The 21636-nt window shown below is 36.2% G+C and overlaps 1 protein-coding gene across 14 annotated transcripts in view; it reads left to right on the top strand.

The window, feature by feature from the left end:
- Positions 1-21636, top strand: part of Gria4 (glutamate ionotropic receptor AMPA type subunit 4) — a 350737-nt gene that overhangs the window by 303480 nt on the left and 25621 nt on the right. The window contains exon 16 of one of the 14 annotated variants that reach the window (XM_087905895.1): positions 21593-21631. The exons of the other annotated variants lie outside the window; for them this stretch is intronic. Within the exon in view, the coding sequence (XP_087762021.1) occupies positions 21593-21614 (22 nt within the window). The 3' untranslated portion in view covers positions 21615-21631. The remainder of the gene's footprint in view (positions 1-21592; positions 21632-21636) is intronic. 14 annotated transcript variants of the gene reach the window in all.

The raw sequence follows: 21636 nt of genomic DNA on the forward strand, positions 1-21636 counted from the left end.
ATAGTATTCCACCTTCCCTGATGTCCCTGAGAGAATTATTTTACTTTGTGTGTAAACATAGTATGTTTGTTGATTTATTTTCCATTTTTCCATTTCATACTTTTGATCAACAGTCAGGCAAAAGCAATTTTTTTATTTGACTCCAAAATTATCATAATTGACATTCATCCTTGAAGGCCATATAAAAACCAACATGGTTGAACACTAGTTGCTTGCAGTGGGCCTAAATCATGGATATTCTATCTTTCTAGAACTCATCAACTTTTTCTGTTGTTTTGCCCACCAAAATTGATGCTGCCTGCTGCCTTTGTGCCAGTAGTGACTATGCATTTTATCGCTATGTTTAAACATCATGCCTTGCTGCCAGACTCTCAGTCAGAAGAAATCCACTTCTTTTCAATAGAGTGATTTCCTTTTTCCATTTCAATGTTTTGTTTAATATGGTATCATTCTATTTCAAACCATGATGAGGTTGCACTGGTACTGTTTGAAATCATGTCCACTTACAAAGTGAACAGTATGCTCTGGCTTTATGGTGCTTACTCAGGTCACACTCCCATATATTTGAAAGGGAGTGTGATGTAAGTAAGATCTGTAAAGTTAGAACAAGTATAACTCAAAATTATTTGTAGATAGAGTCTGCTAATGGGCTCAAAAGAAAAGCATTCCCCATATAGGTTAAAAAAGAGACTTGCACTTTTACAGAAGTACTGATCAAATCTGCCCTTTGCATTCTCAACATAGAAATTTCATGTATACACCCAGGAAGCAGAATTCCCTATTTTCCTTAAGTACTAAAGGCTGCTTTGAACCTACCAGGGCTAGAGTGCCCCCCCACCTCCCCGCAACTGATACCTGACAAATTACTCTGGTCTCAGTGCTGCTTAGGCAAGAAGCACAAAGCTCAGATTCAAGAGGAAATCTCTCAGGCTTTACTAAAGGGCTTAACCAAGAACCTGTCTTGAGAAGTGATGTCTCTGGTAAGCCACTGAAAACTGAAGGTAATGATAATTGTACTATTGCCCAGCCACAATGAAAGCAATGCCAATGTCCTATGGTTGTTTTCATTGGCTTCATAAAGGGGACTTCGATGTTCTTGGGTGTGCCGGGTTGGGGAAGGATTGAGATATCTATTTGAGAAACAAATATGGGTACTGGGGAAGGGTGATATTAACTCAATATAGTGTGTGGGGGAGGGCATTCTGTGGATGGGAAACTTTTTAAAGGAAATAGGTACAGAAAGTAGTCAAGAAACACAAATTTGAGTACGGATTCCGGCAGCTCGGATCTCTGGTTTATTTGAACAAATACTTCATATAAAACTAGAAGGGAAAACACCACACTAATAAATTACTCATGAAAGAACCCTAACTGAAAGATTTCAGCTTCTTAAAAACTTAAACTACCACCATGATGTTTAAGACTTTGTTGACACATGTCTTATACAATGTGTTATAAAAGGTATATAATTTCCATAAATCGGGTATCAGAAAAACTTCTGTTGAGGTACCGTTCAACACTTTAATGTAATTAACTTATAAGAAATACAAAGCTGAAAGCAACTATGACTTGTGTGTAGATCCATGGTTCGTTTATTGATTATATTCACTGGCTGTCTCTCTTAATTAATTCCCGGTGGATATAGCTGCCGTGTCCTGTGTCTTGTGTCTTCTGATAAAGTCAAGCTTCAGGGACTGAATTTGGCCCTAAGATACAGTGCATCTGCCTCCCATTGATGGCTAGAGAGTTTCCTCTTAAATGGGCCACTTTGTCAAATCGACACTACAAGCATTGTTTGGGGCGACCTCAATGAAGGACTTCATCTGTCCAGAACTCTAATAGCGAGTGATTGGCTTCTCCCTCTTTTCCTGTCCTTGCTAGATCTTGTTAATGAGGCAATTGTTAAACTCAACTTCCTGGATGGGGAGTTTGTTTATGCGTTTTGTTTTCTGTATGACACAGTTTCCTGAACAAGCTGGCCCCTACATGCAAAAACCACAGTCATTTTATCCTTGTCTTTGAGAGCAAAGGAAGGACACTGAAGGCTAAAAGCATTGACCTTTTCCCAATCTCCACTCCCCCATTCCCAGCCATGTAAGCAAGGTAGGCCCATTAAATTGAAATTCTCATTCTCTTTCCCCTAGGAGATTTGTCTTTCAAGAGATGCAAACCAATACAGATTTTAACTATTAAGCATATTTTGCATATATGGAAAAGTTCACATTAATTGCATTTTTAAAGCAAAATCCAGAGGGCATACCATCATCAGGTGTCCTTGAAACCTGCCTTACTCATTCAGTAGAAACTTAAATCTGTTTTCCTACAGAAACTATTTTTTTCAAATCTGGTCTTTGAATTCATTGCTCTGCTTATGGTAAGACATGTGTATGTCACTGTCATTAGCTGTGGCTTCCTCGTAACCTCTCTTCTTATTCGCCAAGTAACTGAGAAAAGATAAAACAGCAAATTAAACTGAGAAAAGATAAAATAGCAAATTTTCCTTCTGTGTTGTGTAATCATAACCAGATAAGCCTGGCAAACAGCGGACCATGTACCTTTCACCTAGAGTTTTAAGCTTCCACACTTTACTATTTGTTCAAAAATGTGATGTCTGGTGGTGGTGCACGCCTTTATTCCTAGCATCCAGGAGGCAGAGGCAGTCAGATCTACATGAGTTCAAGTCCAGGTTAGACTACAAAGAGAGTTCCAGGACAGCCAAGGGTTGTTACACAGAGAAACACTGTATTTAAAAAAAAACAAAAACAAACAAACAGACAAAACCAAATAACTTTGCTACGGAATAAATGTCACAGTAAAGAAAAATCGAGTGACAAACAGAACAAATTGTCAAAACGTTGTTTTTTACTGTGAGCTTTAAAAGAAACACAAGTAAGATCACTGTAAAGAGTGCATCTGTGTATGACTAATCTGAAAAGTGCCTCTGTAGGGACTGAGATGTAACTGCTCAGCAGTAGAGCGCTTGAACAGCAAGCACTGGGCTCAAAGTGCAAGCCCAGGTAATGAAAACAATCAAAAAGTCATTACCATTATCACCTGCATATTCAAATTTACCATGGTTCAGCTACCTTTTACACCTATTGGTCATAATTATGTATACAATAATAAAGTTATATGAATTACTTTGAGAATACTATCAACTTTACTACATTTTCCATGTTACTTTAATTACTATGCTCTCAACTTTACAATGTGATAAATAAATTCATAAGCTTTTTAGAGTGATTTTTGTTAATAGAGATGTTCAAGAAATTATGTAGTTTTTAGATGAGAATGTTCATTTTAGAATATTTATATTCTCCAGCATCTCCACACAACCACCAAGGAATAAGGCAATGAATTTCATCTGCTGACTTATTCTGGTTCTTATAAGACTTTACATCCTGATGCAAATATCTGAAAGCAAATTAAAATCCTGTAGTTTCCAAAGCTTTTATTAACAATAATAATTCCCACATAAAATTTATCTTCTCTGAAGATGTTTGTAGAACTGTATCTAAAATAGAGAATTTCTTCTGGCATCAAAAGAAAAGGATGATGTTTCAAAAGAGGACAACTCTGAGAGTGGGAATTCTGAAAACATTAAAGCCTGGTTGGACTTGGAGATGCTGAGCTGTAGGAGCTCATAACAGCAGCAGCTAGTCTTTGGAAACTAGATCTGTCCTGCTTCCTGCGAAGAAGGCGCTGCAAGCCTCACAGCAGCAGCAGCATGTCATAGGGGAGAGAGTAGAAACCAACATTTCTTACTGGACTTTCTGTTTCGATGTGTAGCAGAGCACTGACCTCATGGGATGTTTGGACCAAATTCTTCTTGCTTTTCCAGGGCAGATGTGTGAAAAATAATATTGTAATTTGTATGTGAAAGATGTATTATCTTATAGAACCACTTAACAATGTGAAATTTGTAAGACATACTTTATCATAAGTTCAGATGCATTTAAAAGTTTAGATAAATGAAGTTCATTGCACACTATGTGTGAGAATCGAATTTTGTTTATATCAGAAACAAGTCAGCTTTTAGTACTTAATATAAATATAGAAAAGCTAAATACAGAAACGTGAGACTTGTACTGTCTTGGTTAGGGTTTCTGGCCACAGTAACTCTTTTTTTCCGTCTATTTATTTTACATTCTGGCCACAGTCACCCCCTATACTCTCCTCCCAGTTTCTCTCTCTCTCTTTCTCACGCCCTCACACCCTCAATCTCCTCTTCCATCTCCATTCAGGAAGGATCATGTCTCCTGTGAGTATCAATAAAACATGGCATAACAAGATGCAGTAAGACTAAGTGCCTCCACATGTATTAAGGCTGGGCAAGGCAACCTTGTATGAGAAGTAGGTTCCCAAAAGCCAGTAAAAGAGTTGGAGACAGTGTTTCCTAAGAGAGCCAAGTTAAACAACTGCAACATATATGCAGAGCACCTAAGTCTGTTCCATACAGGCTCCCTGGTTTCAAGTCAGTCTCTGCTAACTCTTATGAGCCCAGGTCAGTTGATTGTGTGAGTTGTGGTGTCCTTGACCTCTCTGGCTCCTTTACTTCTTTATCCTCTTTCTAGTGTTTGACTGGGGGGTCTCTGCCTCTGCCACTGTCAGTTTCTGGATGACTCCTCTCAGATAACAACTGGGCCAGACACCATCTGATCACAAGAGACAGTCAGTTCAGGCTGCTTATCTTCTATTGCTAGGAATTTACGCTGGGGTCCTCCCCATACATTCCTGGGAGATTCCTTTGTGTCCAGATTTCCCTTACCCCAAAATGCTTCCCATCCCCTTGGAAGCTCCTCAGTACAGTTTCCCTCTGGGACCCCCCAACTTAATCATTCATGTTCCTATCCCCACCTGCCCTCAGTCCATTCATGAAATATCTTCTATTTCCCCTCCTTCCCAGTGAGATCTGGGTGCTCACTCATGGGCCTGTGAATTGTAGCATAATTATTCTTTATTATATTGCTAATATCCACTTACATGTGAGGACATGCCATGTTTGTCTTTATCGGTCTGGATTACCTCACTCAATTTGACTTTCTTTCTAGTTCCATCTATTTACTTTCAAATTTCCTAGTATCCTTGTTTTTAACAGTTCATTAATACTCCATTGTGTAAATATATTAAATTTTCTTAATCTATTTCTCTGTAGAAGGACATCTAGGTTGTTTCCAGGTTATGGATATTACAAATAAAGCTGCTATGAACACAGGTGAGGAAGTGTCATTGTGGTATAATTGAGCATCTTTTGGGTATATACCCAAGAGTGGTATAGTTGGGTCTTGTGGTAGGTTGATTCCCAGTTTTCTGAGGAAATGCTACCCTGCCTTCCAAAGTGGTTGTGCAAGTTTTCACTCCCACCAGCAATGAAAGAGTATTCCCCTTGCCCCACATCCTCTAAACATGAGCTGTTGCTTATGTTTTTGAACTTAACCATTCAAACAGGTGTAACATAGAATCTCAGAGTCATTTTGATTTACATTTTCTTGGTAGTTAAGGATGTTGAATATCTCCTTAAGTGTTTCTCAGTCACTTGAGATTCTTCTGTTGAGAATTCTCTGTTTAGATCTGTATGCCATTTTTTCAATTGGATTATTTGGTTTATTGATATCTAGTTTCTTGAGTTCTTTATATATTTTGGATATCAACCCTCTGACAGATGTTAGATTGGTGAAGATTTTTTCCCATTCTGTAGATGACCACATCAACTCTTATAAAGGAAAATATTTAATTGGAGTGGCTTGCTTACAGTTCAGAGATTCAGTTTATTATCATCATGGTGGGACATGGCAGTGTGCAGGCAGACATGGTGCTGGAGAGGTAACTGAGAGTTTTATATCTTGAACAGGCAACAGGAAGTGGTCTGTCCCTCTGGGTGTTGTATGAGCATATATGAGCCTCAAAACCCACCTCTACAGTGACACATTTCCTACAACAAGACCACACCTATTTCAACAAGGTGATACTTCCTAATATTACCACTCCCTTTGAAGGTCATTTTCTTTCAAACCACCACAGAAATTACTATTTCTGAATTCCAGTTGGCCATAAGCACCAGTCCCCATGGTGTAACGGTTAATGTTCTGGACTCTGAATCCAGCAATGTGAGTTCATATCTTAGTGTAACTTTTTCCTTGAGGAAGAGACTTGGACAATCATCCTCATCAACTCAGACCATGAAACCCAATCTAAACAAACTGCCCCTGTATGATTCAGCAATGCCAGGAGCATGTTTTGCTTTCACTTTATAAGTGAATAAATGTTCATTTTTGTCTTCTGAAAACGAGATTTAATAGATTCCAATACAATAATGCAGTTTGACACAGTATTTTATTAGTTTTTTCAGAATTTCATCCATGTGTACAGTGTATGTTGGTCAGACCCTCTTCACATTCCCCATTAATTCCTCTTGGTTTCTCCCAACATGGTTCCTTGACTTCATTTGCTCCTCTTTTTTTTTAAACAAAGGCCACTGAGTCCTGTTAGTGCTTACCCTGACCCCATGAGCCATTTTGAAGCCAATTACTGAAGTAGTGGTCATATCACCAAAGAAAAATTACTTTTGCTCCGCCAGCACATGTTAACTGCCAATATAGATCCTTAGTTAAGGGTGGGGGCTTAAAAGCCGCTTTCTCATTATGTTGTAATTTTAATAGGTTTAATCTTTAAGCGCACAAATTTTATATTAAGTATTATGGCAAAAATGCTTGGGAATATCCTCCATATTCCTTATTGACATGTGGACAGATGCTGTAGAAAAGCTGACTTCTATAATCCCATTTTGTTTTGAATAGAGTCTACCTGACTAAAAATTAGATGGACAGGGCAGAAACTGGTCTCACCTTGTTGCAATTTAAAATAAAATAGGCCCACACTAGCCCAGAATGGAGTATATTAAAAGTTTATTTATTTAGGGGTAAACTCACAGACAAAATGTGATCAGCAGTTCTCTGCATGAATGGGGAACTAAAACCGAATCCAGCAACCAAGGGACTCACACATGAGCCTACATCTGCATATATAGTACCTGAGACCACGCTCAAAGTGGGCTAGCATCCGAAGGAATTCCCACAGCACCCCCCCTTTTGTCTAAATGAGAGAGTTACAAATCCAAACAAAACTATATATAATAAAAATAAATGTCAAGTATAAAAATAGGATTACAATCAGCATAAACAATATCAAGCAAGAAGCATATGCAAAATGTTTCAATAGCTATCCTAGCCTAAGGAGTCTAAGTCTTCTATTAAAAATGGCTTGGCTAGGTCATGAGAGGAAAGTAACTACGACTATTGGGTCTTCAACCCAATCAAAGACCTGAGAAGGGAGATAATATTACTTGAGTAAGCAGGAAGTGCAATCAAACAGCTTCCAAAATTTGTAGTAGATGACAGAGACAACTTGCTGCCTGAGCAATCACCCAAAGTCTCATTTGCAATGTTGGAGCAACCAGCTTTGGCTAAGGCCTAGAGTAACTGACAAAAGAGGCAGGGAATTTTTCAAAACCATCTTATCCTGTCTTGGCAAGGTTTGCCAGTCTTTTTGCTGGTATCCTGTGTGTCCAATCTGGACAATGTATATTTTGTCAGTGGTCAAGACAGGGGCAGCTCTTTGCCCAAAGGCCAGTTTTGCTAAGAAGAAAACAAACTCCAAGTGGAGTATCTTTTGTGTCCAACATTCTTTCAGTAATAGATCATTGTTTCCAGGAGCAATTGTGTGTCATGTCAACAGAATCCTAAGTTATTTAAATGCCATATTCTAAAGTCTTATTGAAGTGGCTGAAGATTACCTATTTATGGGGTAATAATCTCTATGCATCTGAAGAACCTGGTTACTCAAACTATAAGTATGACAAACATGGATGACTATTGACCTATAATTCTTAATATCAATATAGCCTAAAGACTAAGACTTCATATTAAAATATTGAACAATCCTTAAACATCTATGCTGCAAATGAGGACAATGACCTCAAAATGTAAACAATGCATAAGTACCTTGATCAGAGGTAGAAATGTATACTACAATATGATAAATATATCCTAAATTTGCATCAATATACAAAATATCTTAAGCAGAGGTAGAAACATGCATGCATAATATATGACAAAATAATTTTGTATAGGTGCACAAATATTGTAAACAAATAGTAGCATATTCAATATAACAAATATAATTTGAATTTATATTATTATACAAGAATCTATAGCAATGTAAATTGTCTATAAATAATAGCTCACAAATATTCTCTCTATTATTCACTATTATTATTAGTGTGACTAAGCTCACACTAATCTACCTAATATCCCATCCAATCCCCTTTCTTTTTCTTTATTCAAAAGAGATCACTGAGCCTACGTAATTTCCACCTCCAACCCTATACCACTTATAATCAATCCCTAATAAATGTTCCTAACCCTAAGGACAAACTTTGTTGGGAGAGGGGATATTGTCTTCTAGAATTACTTCCAGCTGTCATGGGGACAGTGTTATTTCTATGGGATCCTGTAAAAACTAAAGTGATGCTTAAGTTTCAAGTTTATTGTCTGGTATAAATGTAAATAGTCTCTAAATGTACGGTAAGGCTTTTCTGAAGTTATTATTTTAAATTCTAGCTAGAATGTTGTAAGAAGGTGCACCATCTTAGCTGGCCAAGTTGGAATCATCTTTAGTAGCTTGCAACCAAAAGTGATTTTAAAGTGGTACTGTCAGCATAATGATATCATATCAACCAGGTGGAATCATTGTTGTGTTGCCCCATCTTCTTCCTGAAAACTTCAAAGTTTACTCCAGAAGAATTTATTGTTCACTGTGGAAAGCTTAAACACTATTCATATAGACACATATACAATGAAAGGTAGTATAGTAAAAAAATTTCCTAAATTCTCTCTTCTTTCTGTCCTATACCAGATGACTTCTGATATGAGACAGAAACTCTGAATTTTTCTTTTAACGTGTTTGAATTTAGCTAAGGATAGCCACTGTCCAACTCCAAAGTCAGCTTTTATTTTTAAGTGAATCTGAGAAGTCGGGAGATATGTATGTTTAGGTAGTGAAATTTTACCATGCAGATGATATTGCTACCGTAAGTTAGATTTCTCTTCGTTCGGTGATTCTTTCTGGATAGGTATTTTTTCTTCTTCAGGCATCTAGATGTCCAAGGTCTCTTGACATTTTGAAGATGGGTATTTCCCCAACCCTTATGAGGTTTCCTTAACACCTGTATGATTGTAACCTCTATGGATAAGCTGTCATTTATCTTTTTCAAGATGTTTCTCTTTTTCAAACCAAATCTTTATTAATTTTGATGGTATCAATAGCTTTTCTTCTTCTATGGAGACAAAAGTGAATCCTCATCCCCAACATAGCATATCTGGTTTTCCACTCTGAAGTCAACACATCCTTGAAATACACCACCTGATATAATTCAGAAGTTTTTTTCTATTATTTAATGTCTCTCTGCTGCCATTTTTCCTTTATTATTAGCTTTTAGAAAATTCAAGGTTAATAAGGCATTATTCAATCTATTTCTGGGAGTATTTCCATCCATTGTTGTTTGTTCAACATATTCTTTACAGTTCAATTTGATCTTTCTATAACTGCCTGAACTGTAGGACTGTTGGGTATAACTGAAATATGCTTTATATTATAATAAGCAAAAAACTGCTTTACTTTCTTAGAGAAATATGAAGGTCCATTGTCTTGTGTTTATTTGTGCAAGCATACCAATGATGGCCATAACTTCTAGTAAATATTTGAGTACCAAATCAACCTTTTCCAGAAAGCAGTTGCCCATGGGAAACCTGAGTAGGGGACAATAATGTGGTGTAGATATTTTAATTTTTCAAATTATAAAAAATGAAACATCCAACTGCCAGATTTCCTTCATTGGGTGTTCTTTGGGTTACTTCCTGCAAGTAGCAGCGTCTGGTTATATAAAGAACAAGTAAGACATCTCTTTATAATATCCTTAGCTTGTGGTCATGTAATAGAAAACTCCAATTTTAAACTTTGTTCCACTTTACATGAATCTTCTGATTTGGAACCTGCTTTACCTAATTTATTTGTGTCAATATAGAATGTATGGGCTCCAGTTATTGGTAAGTCACATATAATGTGGGGGAGGATTCAATTAACTCTCTTTATAAGGTTAATTCTATCCTTTTGGGGATAGTTGCTACTAATCTCTCCTTAAAAAAAATTAGCACAAGCTCTTTGCCAGGCCTTGTTGTCTTCCCATATTTTTTTTAGATTTCATCACTAGTAAAAGGTATTATAATCTCAGCTGGATCTATTTCTGCTAATTGACAAAGTCTCAATTTTCCTTTTATAATTAAATCTCACACCTTTTCCACAGAAGTTTTTAATTTTTTACTTCGTTTATTTGGTAAAAAATATCTGTTCTAAGATAACATCTTTCCTCTGCTTTAAAATTCCTACAGAGGAAATTTTGTAGGGCAATAAGGCTAGAATGCAGTTAAAATTCAGATACACATGGGTCTTCTGTAATTTCTCTTCAGTCAACACCAGTTCTTCCTCAGCTTCAGCTGTTAATTCCCTGAGACTATTTAAGTCTTTCTCATAATCTAAGGTGTTTTTTAATAAATTACTAGATAAGGTGTTAAGCCAAAAGTAGGCTATAGATTGGAAATGTCTCCTAGCAAACTTTGAAAGTCATTAAGAGTCCACAATTGATCTCTTCTAATTTGTGCACTTTGTATTCTAATTTTCTGTAAACCTATTTTGTAACCTAGATAATTGGTAAAATCTCCTCTTTGTATTTGTTCAGGAGCAATTTGTACTCCCCATTTAGGTAAATTTACTTCTTTAAACAATCTTTCTAAAGTTTGAATTAGATAGCAAAATGTCACCCATGTAATGGTAAACTATAGATTTAGGAAATTGCTTATGTATTATTTCCAGTGACTGACTTATAAAATATTGGCACAGGATGGCATTTTTTATCAATCCTTGGAGAGGACCCTTCATTGATATCTCCTAGTATTCTGAGAATTATTTTACATGGACACTGTATAGGCAAATTTTTCTCTGTCTTTTTCTTGTAAAAGTATAGTGCAGAAACAATCTTTTAAATCAATATGCATAAGGGATCATCTTTTAGGTAATAGGGAAGGCAAGGAAATTCCAGATTGTTGAGAACTCATTGATTGAATTACCTGATTGACAACTCTTAATGCTGTCAACATTCTCCATTTTCCAGATTTCTTTTTAACAAATACAGGAGAATTCCAAGGGCTGGTTGATTCTTCAATATGGTGAGCATCTAGTGCTCCTGTACCAGCTGTTATAAAGCCTGGAGTTTCTCTTCTGTTAAAGACCATTGTTTAACCTATATTTATTCCTTACTTAACCATCTTAAAGGTAGGACCATTAAAACTCTGAAGGTTTGCTAGTTGTTATGTGTTTTTGTACAGCCTGAATGACTCTTGACTGTTTTCTATATTACTTTATTATATCCTTCCCAGAAACATGAAATGGTTTATGTTCTGTTTCTGATACTGCAGGAATGTTAATATGGGTATTCTATTGCTTCAGCAGATCATGACGCTGCTATATTAGCCACCTATGGTCTCACCCTTACTCTCTGTCCTTCTGGCCGTATGCCTTCAACCCATCTTGTGCTTTGTTTTAGTTGAGATAGGGTTCCAATTCCTAGGAACTGAACATCTGCCTCCTGAAGAGGCCAATTCAGATGCCAATATTTTAGAGTAATAATAATCACATTCAGAAATATTTCAATGACAATGTTATTTATACGCACTCTTAGCTTTGGTCTTTGATCATTGATAGAAGTCTGCCAAATATACATTTCCTATTTTCTATTAAATTTTTTTATTCATCCTCCATGTTTATTCTGGTATCCAGAGTAGTATGAGTTTTTACAATGGGCACTGGATTTTATAAATTTTCTTGGGGAGACATATCCTCCACAGTAACTGGAATTGACTGAACCACATTTGACCTGTGGGCCTGCAATAGGCCCTTCAATGAGTTTCCCAATGGTAACGAGTTGCCTTGTTGGTCTCTTGTTGATTTATATTCATTGGTCCAATGTTGTCCTTTGCTACATCTCCTACATAATCCAGAAGATTGAGACATTCTATTTTTTTCATTCCCAGAGGAAACATTATTTCAAGGAACACCTTGTCTACAATCACTTCTCAGATGTCCAATTCTAGCACAATTAAAACATTTGGCATTTTGATGTCTCCTCATACCTTTGAAAATTGCTTCTTCTGTGCAAGCCTCAGTATTTTAGTCAAGTGAGTAAACATTTACTGTGTGCAGGATCCATTCATCCGTTGGTGCTGATCTGACCTTTAAAGGCCCAGGTATCATTTGCATTCTAGTTGGCATTTTTAAAAGCCAAAGATTCAATAAGTACTTGCCTAGCCTTGGATCTGTTATCCTTACTAGTACAGCTTTAGCTAATCTTTGTAAAAAAAAGTCACTAAAGGTTTCTCTTGGGCTTGTTTACCCTTAATATGTGATTCAGTTCTTTTTCCCATTCTTGAATCCTGTCCTAAGCATTTAAGGCTGTTGTATGGCATATGGACAAAATGTGTTCATTATTGTTTGACTCTGTGAATCAGCATAATAGCCCTCACCAAGAATTTGATCTTGGAAAGCATCAAATCCTTTGACTCTTCCTTACTCTTCTAATATCTTAGTCTCCTCTCTCCAATAGCACTTGCATTGTAACTGTGGCCTGTCTTCACGGACTGTTGAGACTAATTGAAGTCCATCATGTGAAGTAACTTTATTGCTTGAAGTCCATGTCTTTACCCTCTCCATAACAAATGGTGAATGCATGCCATAAACTACTACTACTTGCTTAATTTCTTTTAGATCCTTCATACCTATAGGTTTCTGTGTACATTTTTTGTATCTATTTTGGGTATTGAGTATTTGTTGGCTTTTCAGAGGTAGAAACAGGATAAGTAGCTAAAATTCTTGATAATCTCTGAGTGGTATGGGCAATGTTAAATCTTTTGCCTATACGTCCTTTCTTTGATTATCTGTTCTGACAAGTTCCTCAATCGATTCAAATCTTTTTTCACTGTCTTTTGTAAAGCCTGAATCTTAACTTGTGAATATTTCTAATCATTTCATCTAATCAAATAATTTATGGTCCTCACTCTACACATGTTATTCCAAGGTATTAAATATTCCAAGGTAGTCTGTTAATGTTAACTTCTCATCCTTGAATATTATTTGGATGATGTACAGGTTGCATTCCTGGAGACATGTTCTATCTGCTACCTTATCATAACTTTTTAACAGAATTTGATTGTCAATTTCAACAATATAAATCCTTTCAGATAATCTCTCAGTATTCTTTCATAGCCCATTGATATGGATTGAATTTTGCCTATCAGATTAAGGTTATCATTTTCAATCATATGAATACTTTCAGCTAACTTCTCATTACCAGTATGTAAAGTATCTAAAAGTTTCTCATTCTTGACTCTATTATCACACCATTTCTTTAAGGACATAATATGAAGAATAAAGCTAAACCTTATGATCGCAAAAATGTATGTACTAGGAACCTCATATAATTAGCAGAATTCTATCCATAGTAAAAAGAAAAATGTTGTTAAATTTCTGGTTGGTGATATTGTCTGCAATTATCTTGGGGTTTGTTTAAAATTTTCAAATTTATTTTATTTGTTAATCTAATTTACTTATCTCTGTTATAGTTTTCAGAAAATTGTTGTAGGTGTAATACTCTTTATTGACCACAGGTGCTGCAGTTGCTGATGCAGGGCGGGGACATGCAACCAGCGGCAATGAGGCAGGTCTTAGTACCTGACATCTGAAATTTAATTAACTAAGAAATTTAGTTATCACACCAGGCATTTGCAAATCCAAACTGGAAACACAAACCAGAGAAGTCCAGAAGCCTGTTCTTCCAGAGTAGAGGTGGGAACAAATCACACGAAGGGGCCAGAAAGAAACTGTTAAGTTACTGTGGTAGGCCAGACAAAAGGTTGGCAGCTGCATGCCAAAGGGGTAGCTAAATTGGGGGGGGGGGGGTAGTTCAGTCATGTGTGTAGTTCAGCAGACATGGACTCTAACCATGTGTGCACCCATCCACTGTAATTTATAATAAAAATAGTCCACACTAGCCTGTAATTGAGTATAATAAAGATTTATTTATGTAGGGGTGAACTCACAGAAAAAGTAGTGATCAGCATTCCTCTACGTGAGTGAAGAACTGGAATCAAATCCAGCAGCCAAGGAGCTCACACATGCACCTACATCTGCATATATAGTACCCAAGACCACGCTCAAAGTGGGCCAGCATCCCAAAGGTCATTGGCTAAAGGAGTTCCCACAGCATCACCTTTCAACATTCACAGAAACACAGAAGCATGCAAATTCTCCCAGTACTATTGCACTTAAAAACTCCCTAGTTCTTTATAGAGATGCTGATATATACTGTGAGGAACAATTATTCTAGATTCAGAAATTGAGATGGCATGTGGTAAATGCATGTGTGTTTACCTGGGGCAAATGTGTCCTGGGGAAAATGATGGCACAAAGAGACCCATTTACTCCATCATTCCCCTTTCAGATGTTTGTGCACTGTAGAAGACATGGATCTTTCTGCAACCATCAGAAATTCAAGGTTTTAAATTTAGCCATTCAGTAGTTGAAAAAATAGCTAAAATGAGAGGTCCCTTTAAGAGGAAAGAAACATTGCTCTTTTTCTAGGTTTCTAGATGATACACTATGCATGATGTCTTTTTACCTCTCTTCCCATTAGATTCATATCCTCTGGCACATAACTCTATAGATGGTTGCTGGCTTTCAACTGAGATTTTTCCAGATGATTTGTAAGTTGTTCAAACTGGGTACATGCTGCAGTTGTAAAATTTAGTGTTTAGTTGGGGTTTTTTTTTCATTTTTATCTTTACACTTATATTTTAGTGACTTTTATGGCAGGGATAAGTAGGAATTTTCTGGTCATTTTAGCTTCTACTACCTCAAAGAAATATATATTTAATAAAACAAAATTTCTACAAGAGAAATTGTGGGGTCTAAGCTTTAGAAGCTTGATTTGATGAGGAAACCAAGACTAGACCCCAGCTGTGATATTCAAGAAAATTTTATACTATTTATCTTTCAATTCATGCATTTGCCTCATAGAAAATAAAATCTGGAATTGTAATGTGTACTTGTAATCCTAGAATTGGGGAGGTGGAGCTAGGAGGATCAAGAGCAAAGTTATTCTCAGAAAATAAGGAATTTGGGAACACCCTGTTTCATAAATAAATCAATAATAGTAAACAAGATTGTCTGTTTAAGGATGTGGAAGAGAAAAGCACTTGTGTGGTGGCTTCTTTTAGTATGAATCATCTCTTTCTTTCTTGGTGGACAGAAGTTAAGTATGAGTTTCCGCTTCCAAATCTTCACAGTGGGACGGGAGTGAAAGCATTTCCTCAGAAGGTTCTGTGAAGCTAAGAACTAGAAAGAGACACCATGTAAATATTCAAATGAGGAAGGAAAAACCCCATAGACAAATTGCAGCATTGAAAAGGATTTTCTAGCAGAAGGGTAGGTGAAGAAATATATAAAATCAATATTCTAGAAGGCAGAAAAATAAGCAGGAAATATCAGTAGGCCTGAACCTGTTGTTTCTAATGTTGTGTTTAACTGAATTTGCTAATCTAAGCAAACTATATGGGCAAGTTGATCTCATTACATCTTGGCTGAGGGGCAAACACCCTGCATCAGAGAATCTAGCCATCTGAGACTTTCAACATCCTCAACTGTACCTGACCACAGTGAGTTAGAGTGTACAGACTTAAGATGACAGCAATCCCAACACAGGAGAGGTACCTGTGGCATCATCACAGGCAAAAGTTAATATATGCATGGGGTTAGTTTGTGAAAACATTGTATTCTTGCACTTAGAAGTTTGCAGTTGAGTAAAACGCAGTCATGCTTCCTTTTGTTCCTTTAACATTAAATTTATCTGTACATTCATACTCAACATTCTTTAGACCCAGGCTCAAATTTTCCAGTATTAGGTTTTGTTTGTTATTCTCTATAACACACATTTGCACAATGACTACAAATTGGTTCTTAAAATTTTTTTGTTAAAAAATAGCTATTCAATGAAGAGAATGTGTCAGGAAAGCTTCCTGAACATAACATCTCAGCACATAGGACTATGACTTTTATAGATGACACATGGGTCCACCTGGCCTTTAAAATGAGAAACCTCTCTGTATTTCATTTATGAATAGCTCTTTGTGTATCCTGAGAACATCATCAAAGATTAAGTAGTAAATGTTGTAACAATGTTAGCAGATGCAGTTCTTCAGACATCTTCCTAAATTAAAGCATGAAGGGTATGGGCAGCCCATGCCCTTCAGTAGGGTAGGGTGTGGCCTGGGCCTCTCAGCAAGGTAAGGGCAGCCTTAGTCCTTCAGTTCAGGCTGCTCAGGATCATAGTTCTTAAGTAGTTCTCATAAATCTGGAAAAATAAGAGAAGCCTTCTAGCCATACTGCAAGAGATCCCTGCCCCTTATAGTTCCAGACCATTCTTACCTGAGGGAATATAGACAGATTAGGGAGAAACTAGAGAAGAGAAGATAAAATAAGGCTCTTTATACATGCAATAATTAGGAAGATAAAGAATATTTTGTATCATGTATACACATACAAGTTAAAGCCTAAGAAGTACACATAGTAAAGTGGGCATTAATATAAGATGCCTTAAAGCAGTGGTTCTCAATCCTCCTAATGCTGTGACCCTTTAATACAGTTCCTCATGTTGTGTGAGCCCCAATCATAAAATTATTTTCTCAGCTATTTCATGACTGTAATTTTGAGACTGTTATAAAAAATAATGTAAATATATGTGTTTTGTTATGGTCTTAGGGGACTCCATGAAAGGGACATTTAACCTCCAAAGAGGTCATGACCTACAGGTGAAAAATGCTGTCTTAGAGCTTACTACTCCTCATTGTAACATTCTCTGCAATGATGCTTTAATGCAGTTTTATGTTGCTGAGAATCATCCACTTAAGAGATCACAGATAAACATTGATCTTCTGCAAACATGAAAATCAACTTCACCATCTACTTCACTAGAATATATAAGAAAGCATCCATACACCATTATAGATGGCATACACTTCTTGTGTCTCAAGATAGTATCAGCCAAAATGGAGCAAGTTTTATGACCTCTTATTTAAGAAAGGGAAGATAAAAAAAAGTTTGGCAGTTACAGAACAATGTAGGAAATAGTAATTATTTTGATTTAGAATTATATTTTTCCTTAATTGATAATATGAAAACTAAGTCCGTTTACTTTAAAGGTTTCTTCCCATGCCCAAAGTAGACCTCTAACTGTTGTTTTCAGAAAGTATAACAGACATCTAAGATACAGGATCACATGCAAGGAAATACCTACATAGGTAGCTGTCTGTTACTTCTTCAGATGACTGAGCATTCTGAGAAGCAAGCAATCTACTGATTAAAAGATTTTTTTTAATAAAAGATGAGTAGAGTAGCAAAGCATTGAAGTGCCTTTAGCTCTGTTTATTGTTTTTGATATGCAGAATTTTTCATAACTGAACACCATTTCTTTTATATGAATAGATCCCACAGTTTCTTGCAATCAAAATTGTAGGGAAAGATGCACAAAATATGAAAACCAGTTTCAAAAACAATATGACACCATTTCAATGTTTATCTTTCATAGCACACAACTCAACAACAAAGAAAAATTAAAAGCATGAAACCACTCTACTTCAGTCTTGTTTTTCAACGTCTAAAATACCGAGATGTCACAGAAATTTGGCTTTAATTTGACAACACCAATTCATATAGCTATCATATTGAAATTAACTAGAGTTCCCTTAGGTTATAGTTCTTTTTTATTCTGGAGTACTCACTGAACAAAATGAGCACAGATAAGTCTTTAAGACAACATTAAAGTGAGCACTGTTTAGCAGCTAAAAGGAGTGAGAATTATATTTGAGCTTTGATAAAAATAAAAGGGATACTAACAGCTACTCACTTTCAAAGTAAATGAAAACATATGTGGATTCTACTTCCATGTTGCTTCACTGTACAGAGACAGATAAAAACAACCACGAATGACTACCTCCTGAGTCTCTCTCTCTCAAGTACCAACAGGCCAAACTCCTACCGAGACTAAACTTTATCAGATTTCTCTCTGTCTAGATATTTGCACCTAGTACTTTCAAAAATTCAAAAAAAAAAAAAAGGTGTTGTCACCAGTCCCGTTTCCACCTCCCCCCCCCACCTTTTTTAATTTAGTTTTTTCAGACAGGGTTTCTGTGTGCAACAGTTTTGGCTGTCCTAGAACTCACTCCGTAGATCAGCCTGACCTCAAACTCACAGAGATCCACCTGCCTCTGCCTTCAAGTACTGGAATCAAAGGTTTGTGCCACCACCACATGGCCACAAGCCTCACTTTCTTATCTCTAGAATCTTTAACATAAAAGCAAAATTTTGTAGTAGAAATCTTGGAGCAGGTACCAAGGACCTAAGACAGTACCTGTTTTACATTTGAAGCTACTCAGGAAAGTGCAGGATGCAAGAGAACTGGCCTTGCACCATCTCCCATGACAGTTACTTACTACTAAATAATATAATAATGCGAATAGTACATTGGCCAAAAAAGAAAAACTGTTCGTTTAATATTTAATTTTCTGCTTAATTTGCTCACTTTAAAAGGTGTTTAAATTTGGCTCATACAGAACACTCAAAATCATTGCTCAGTATCTTTTTAAAGTGAAATGTTCACTGAGATAGCATAATGTGTCACTCTCTTCAAATACGTGCTTAACGTCTGACTACATTCTGTCACTTTATTGTAGAGATGACACTGTAAACAAAGGTTAGGTGACTTGCCCAGAGTTCCCCAGCTGAGGTTAGAACTGAAGTCTTCTGACTCCTTTCTCCAGTGCTCTTAAGGGAAAAGATTTACCAAAAAGTATGAATTTTTAATATGAATGCAGATCTTTAAATTCTCTCTTTGTCTCAGTTTTGCCAACGCTGATAATATCAAGGCACATTAAAAATAAATATCCACATAGGAATCAAATTTGCATAAATTTAAATTTAAGTTAAAAATAGGATAAATTCTTATTTAACTGAGGAAATCATACAGAGGTCATTAACAAATCAGCCAGAAAAATGGGGGGGGACTTTACCATGGTTAAAGTTGGTTCCACAAAGATATAGAAAATTATTGGCCAATTAGAGATTCTCAGTCTCTTAGAAAGTAGCACGTGATGGGAACCAGCTACTTTCCTGCTTCAGAAAACTTCAGTTGAGAAGCTGCTGGGCTGTGTGTTTCAGTATTAGAACTCTCTAGACCTCTTTTGAGTTGTAAGATGGGAAGAGTCAGTTTCAGGCGATAGGAACATATCTGGTTTGGAAATTAAAGAAGCACCTTCTTGTGTTATGATCTGTTATATTGTGAAATGGAAAGGTGTTGGTAAAAGTATTTCTCAGACAGAGATGCAAGTCTTACCTATGTGAGTGGATATGAAATAAAATGCTGGCTTCACAAGTTTAATGAGGCACATATGTAAGAATTCACAAGAATACATAAAAGGTAGAATTAATGTGTATATTTGTTTGAATACTATTGAGAACAAGTCTTATATTTTCATATGCAGAAGTGAGACATAGAATTTCCCCCATATAATATGATCTTTCAATATATAGTACTTGAGAAGGTGGCTATTAAGGACTTATTGTAATAATAATAATAATAATAATTTCTTTTCCCTTTTTTTATCTCAAGTAACCACCACTTACCCCCAAAGTGTAAATGCTGCCTGATAATTTTAAATTTTCAGCACAGGCAATGTATCTATAGTTGCTTTCTCTCTTTGATTCCTGTATTATTTCTAAACACAAAGATTTTAGTTCAAAACTGTGACAACCATGGATGAAATGGGTGTTTTATAAGATAAAATGTATACTTTTTTTCATTTTAAGCATGATTTACAATTTTTGGTTGTATTTGTTTCAGGAAAAAAAGGAGTATATAATTTTATAATGTTTAGAAGGAAAACAATTAATTTTTAGTATAGAAATTTTTAGTATATTTACTAATGATAAAGGAGAACATTATGTTGCAACTGGAAAACTTTTATTACATCATATTTATATCACAAAACTTCAAAGTCATTAAAATTCGTAAAGTGACCCCAGTGCAAACCAGATGGAGCGACAGATGGAAATAAGATTTCCTGATATAACACAGAATTTGCCATGCTTCCCCCCTTCCCTGCACATTTTCATAACATCCATCAGGATACTGTAGACAATGCACTTCATTTTCCAGTCTCTATAACATACTGGGACAATTGAGGTTCCAACATGCATCCATCTGCTCACCTGATGTCATTTTACTTGATGAAGTTTTTAAATAAGTTACCCAAAGTTAAATAAAATAGCACATGATCTTGTATGGGTTCAGGCTCATTCTTGGTCTCTACTCTCCTTCATGTCTCACAGAATTCAATCAATTGTCTGGTATTTGATTTTATATGGGAGTTAATCACCCACACTCTCTGAAATTATGCCAAAGGGTAACTGTAAACTGACTTTAAGATCAGTTAAATATGAGAATTACCTCAACAGAGGTAAGATAATTCAAATATTTCAGAGACTATACAGTGAAAAGTGAATATTTAAGAATAGCTGTCATGTACAAGCATATGTAAATGGATATATTCTCAGATTTGATTCTAGCAACCAATTGGAGTTAATGTTATATTCCTTCAGACATGTGACTCTATGGGAACACATGTCATGTAGCTGATGAGTGACTAAGGTGCTATTGTGGACATTATTCATTATTATTAATTATTCAAACTTCTTTCACTATGCTGTACATCTGTCTAAAGACAACAGGAGTCTTAATTAACCACAGATGATCTAAAGAGGAAAAGTGCATCTGATAGTGGTTATAGTACCCTGAGCTCTCATAAACTCAAACCTAAGCCTTGATGGTAGGTGAAAATCAACATAAAAAAATAACAATCACCTCTGGTTTCCTATTTCAGATGAGACTTTCCTCATCTTCCCATCTAATGTTCCCTCGGCAAGTTATTTTCAATTTTTACAATAATTTTTATTTTTATTGGATCAAATTAAGTGCAAGTAGACACACAATATTGCTCATAGCACTCTAATTTCATTTCCATGGGCAAGAGGAATATCAGGACACCTCCTTCTCCATGGGAACTCTTGATGTTCCTTACCCTGTCCTTCCTGCTGATCAGTTGCCCAAGCAGTGCCATCCCATGATATTTCCTGCTGTAAGCCAGCCTGAAACTTATCAGAGGTCTCTGATAAGACAGACTAATTGAGCAGGTGACACTACACAACTCTTTGGCTTAATATTTAAAATGGGTTTCAATCAGATTCTGTGGAAGTCCCATCATATCAGACAGTTGGTAGTATGATGTGAGACCTGAGGAAGGGGTTGGCCAGAACTGAACTTGACTTTAATACAAGACCATGTTCTATTATTGTTTAACTTTGGGTATTTCTCCCCTAGGAGGAGGACAGAGGAGAACTAACCAGCTCCAGGACCAAGGTAAG

This window comes from Myodes glareolus, chromosome 4, assembly GCF_982192425.1.
Source record: "Myodes glareolus chromosome 4, mMyoGla1.1, whole genome shotgun sequence".
NCBI lineage: Eukaryota > Metazoa > Chordata > Mammalia > Rodentia > Cricetidae > Myodes > Myodes glareolus.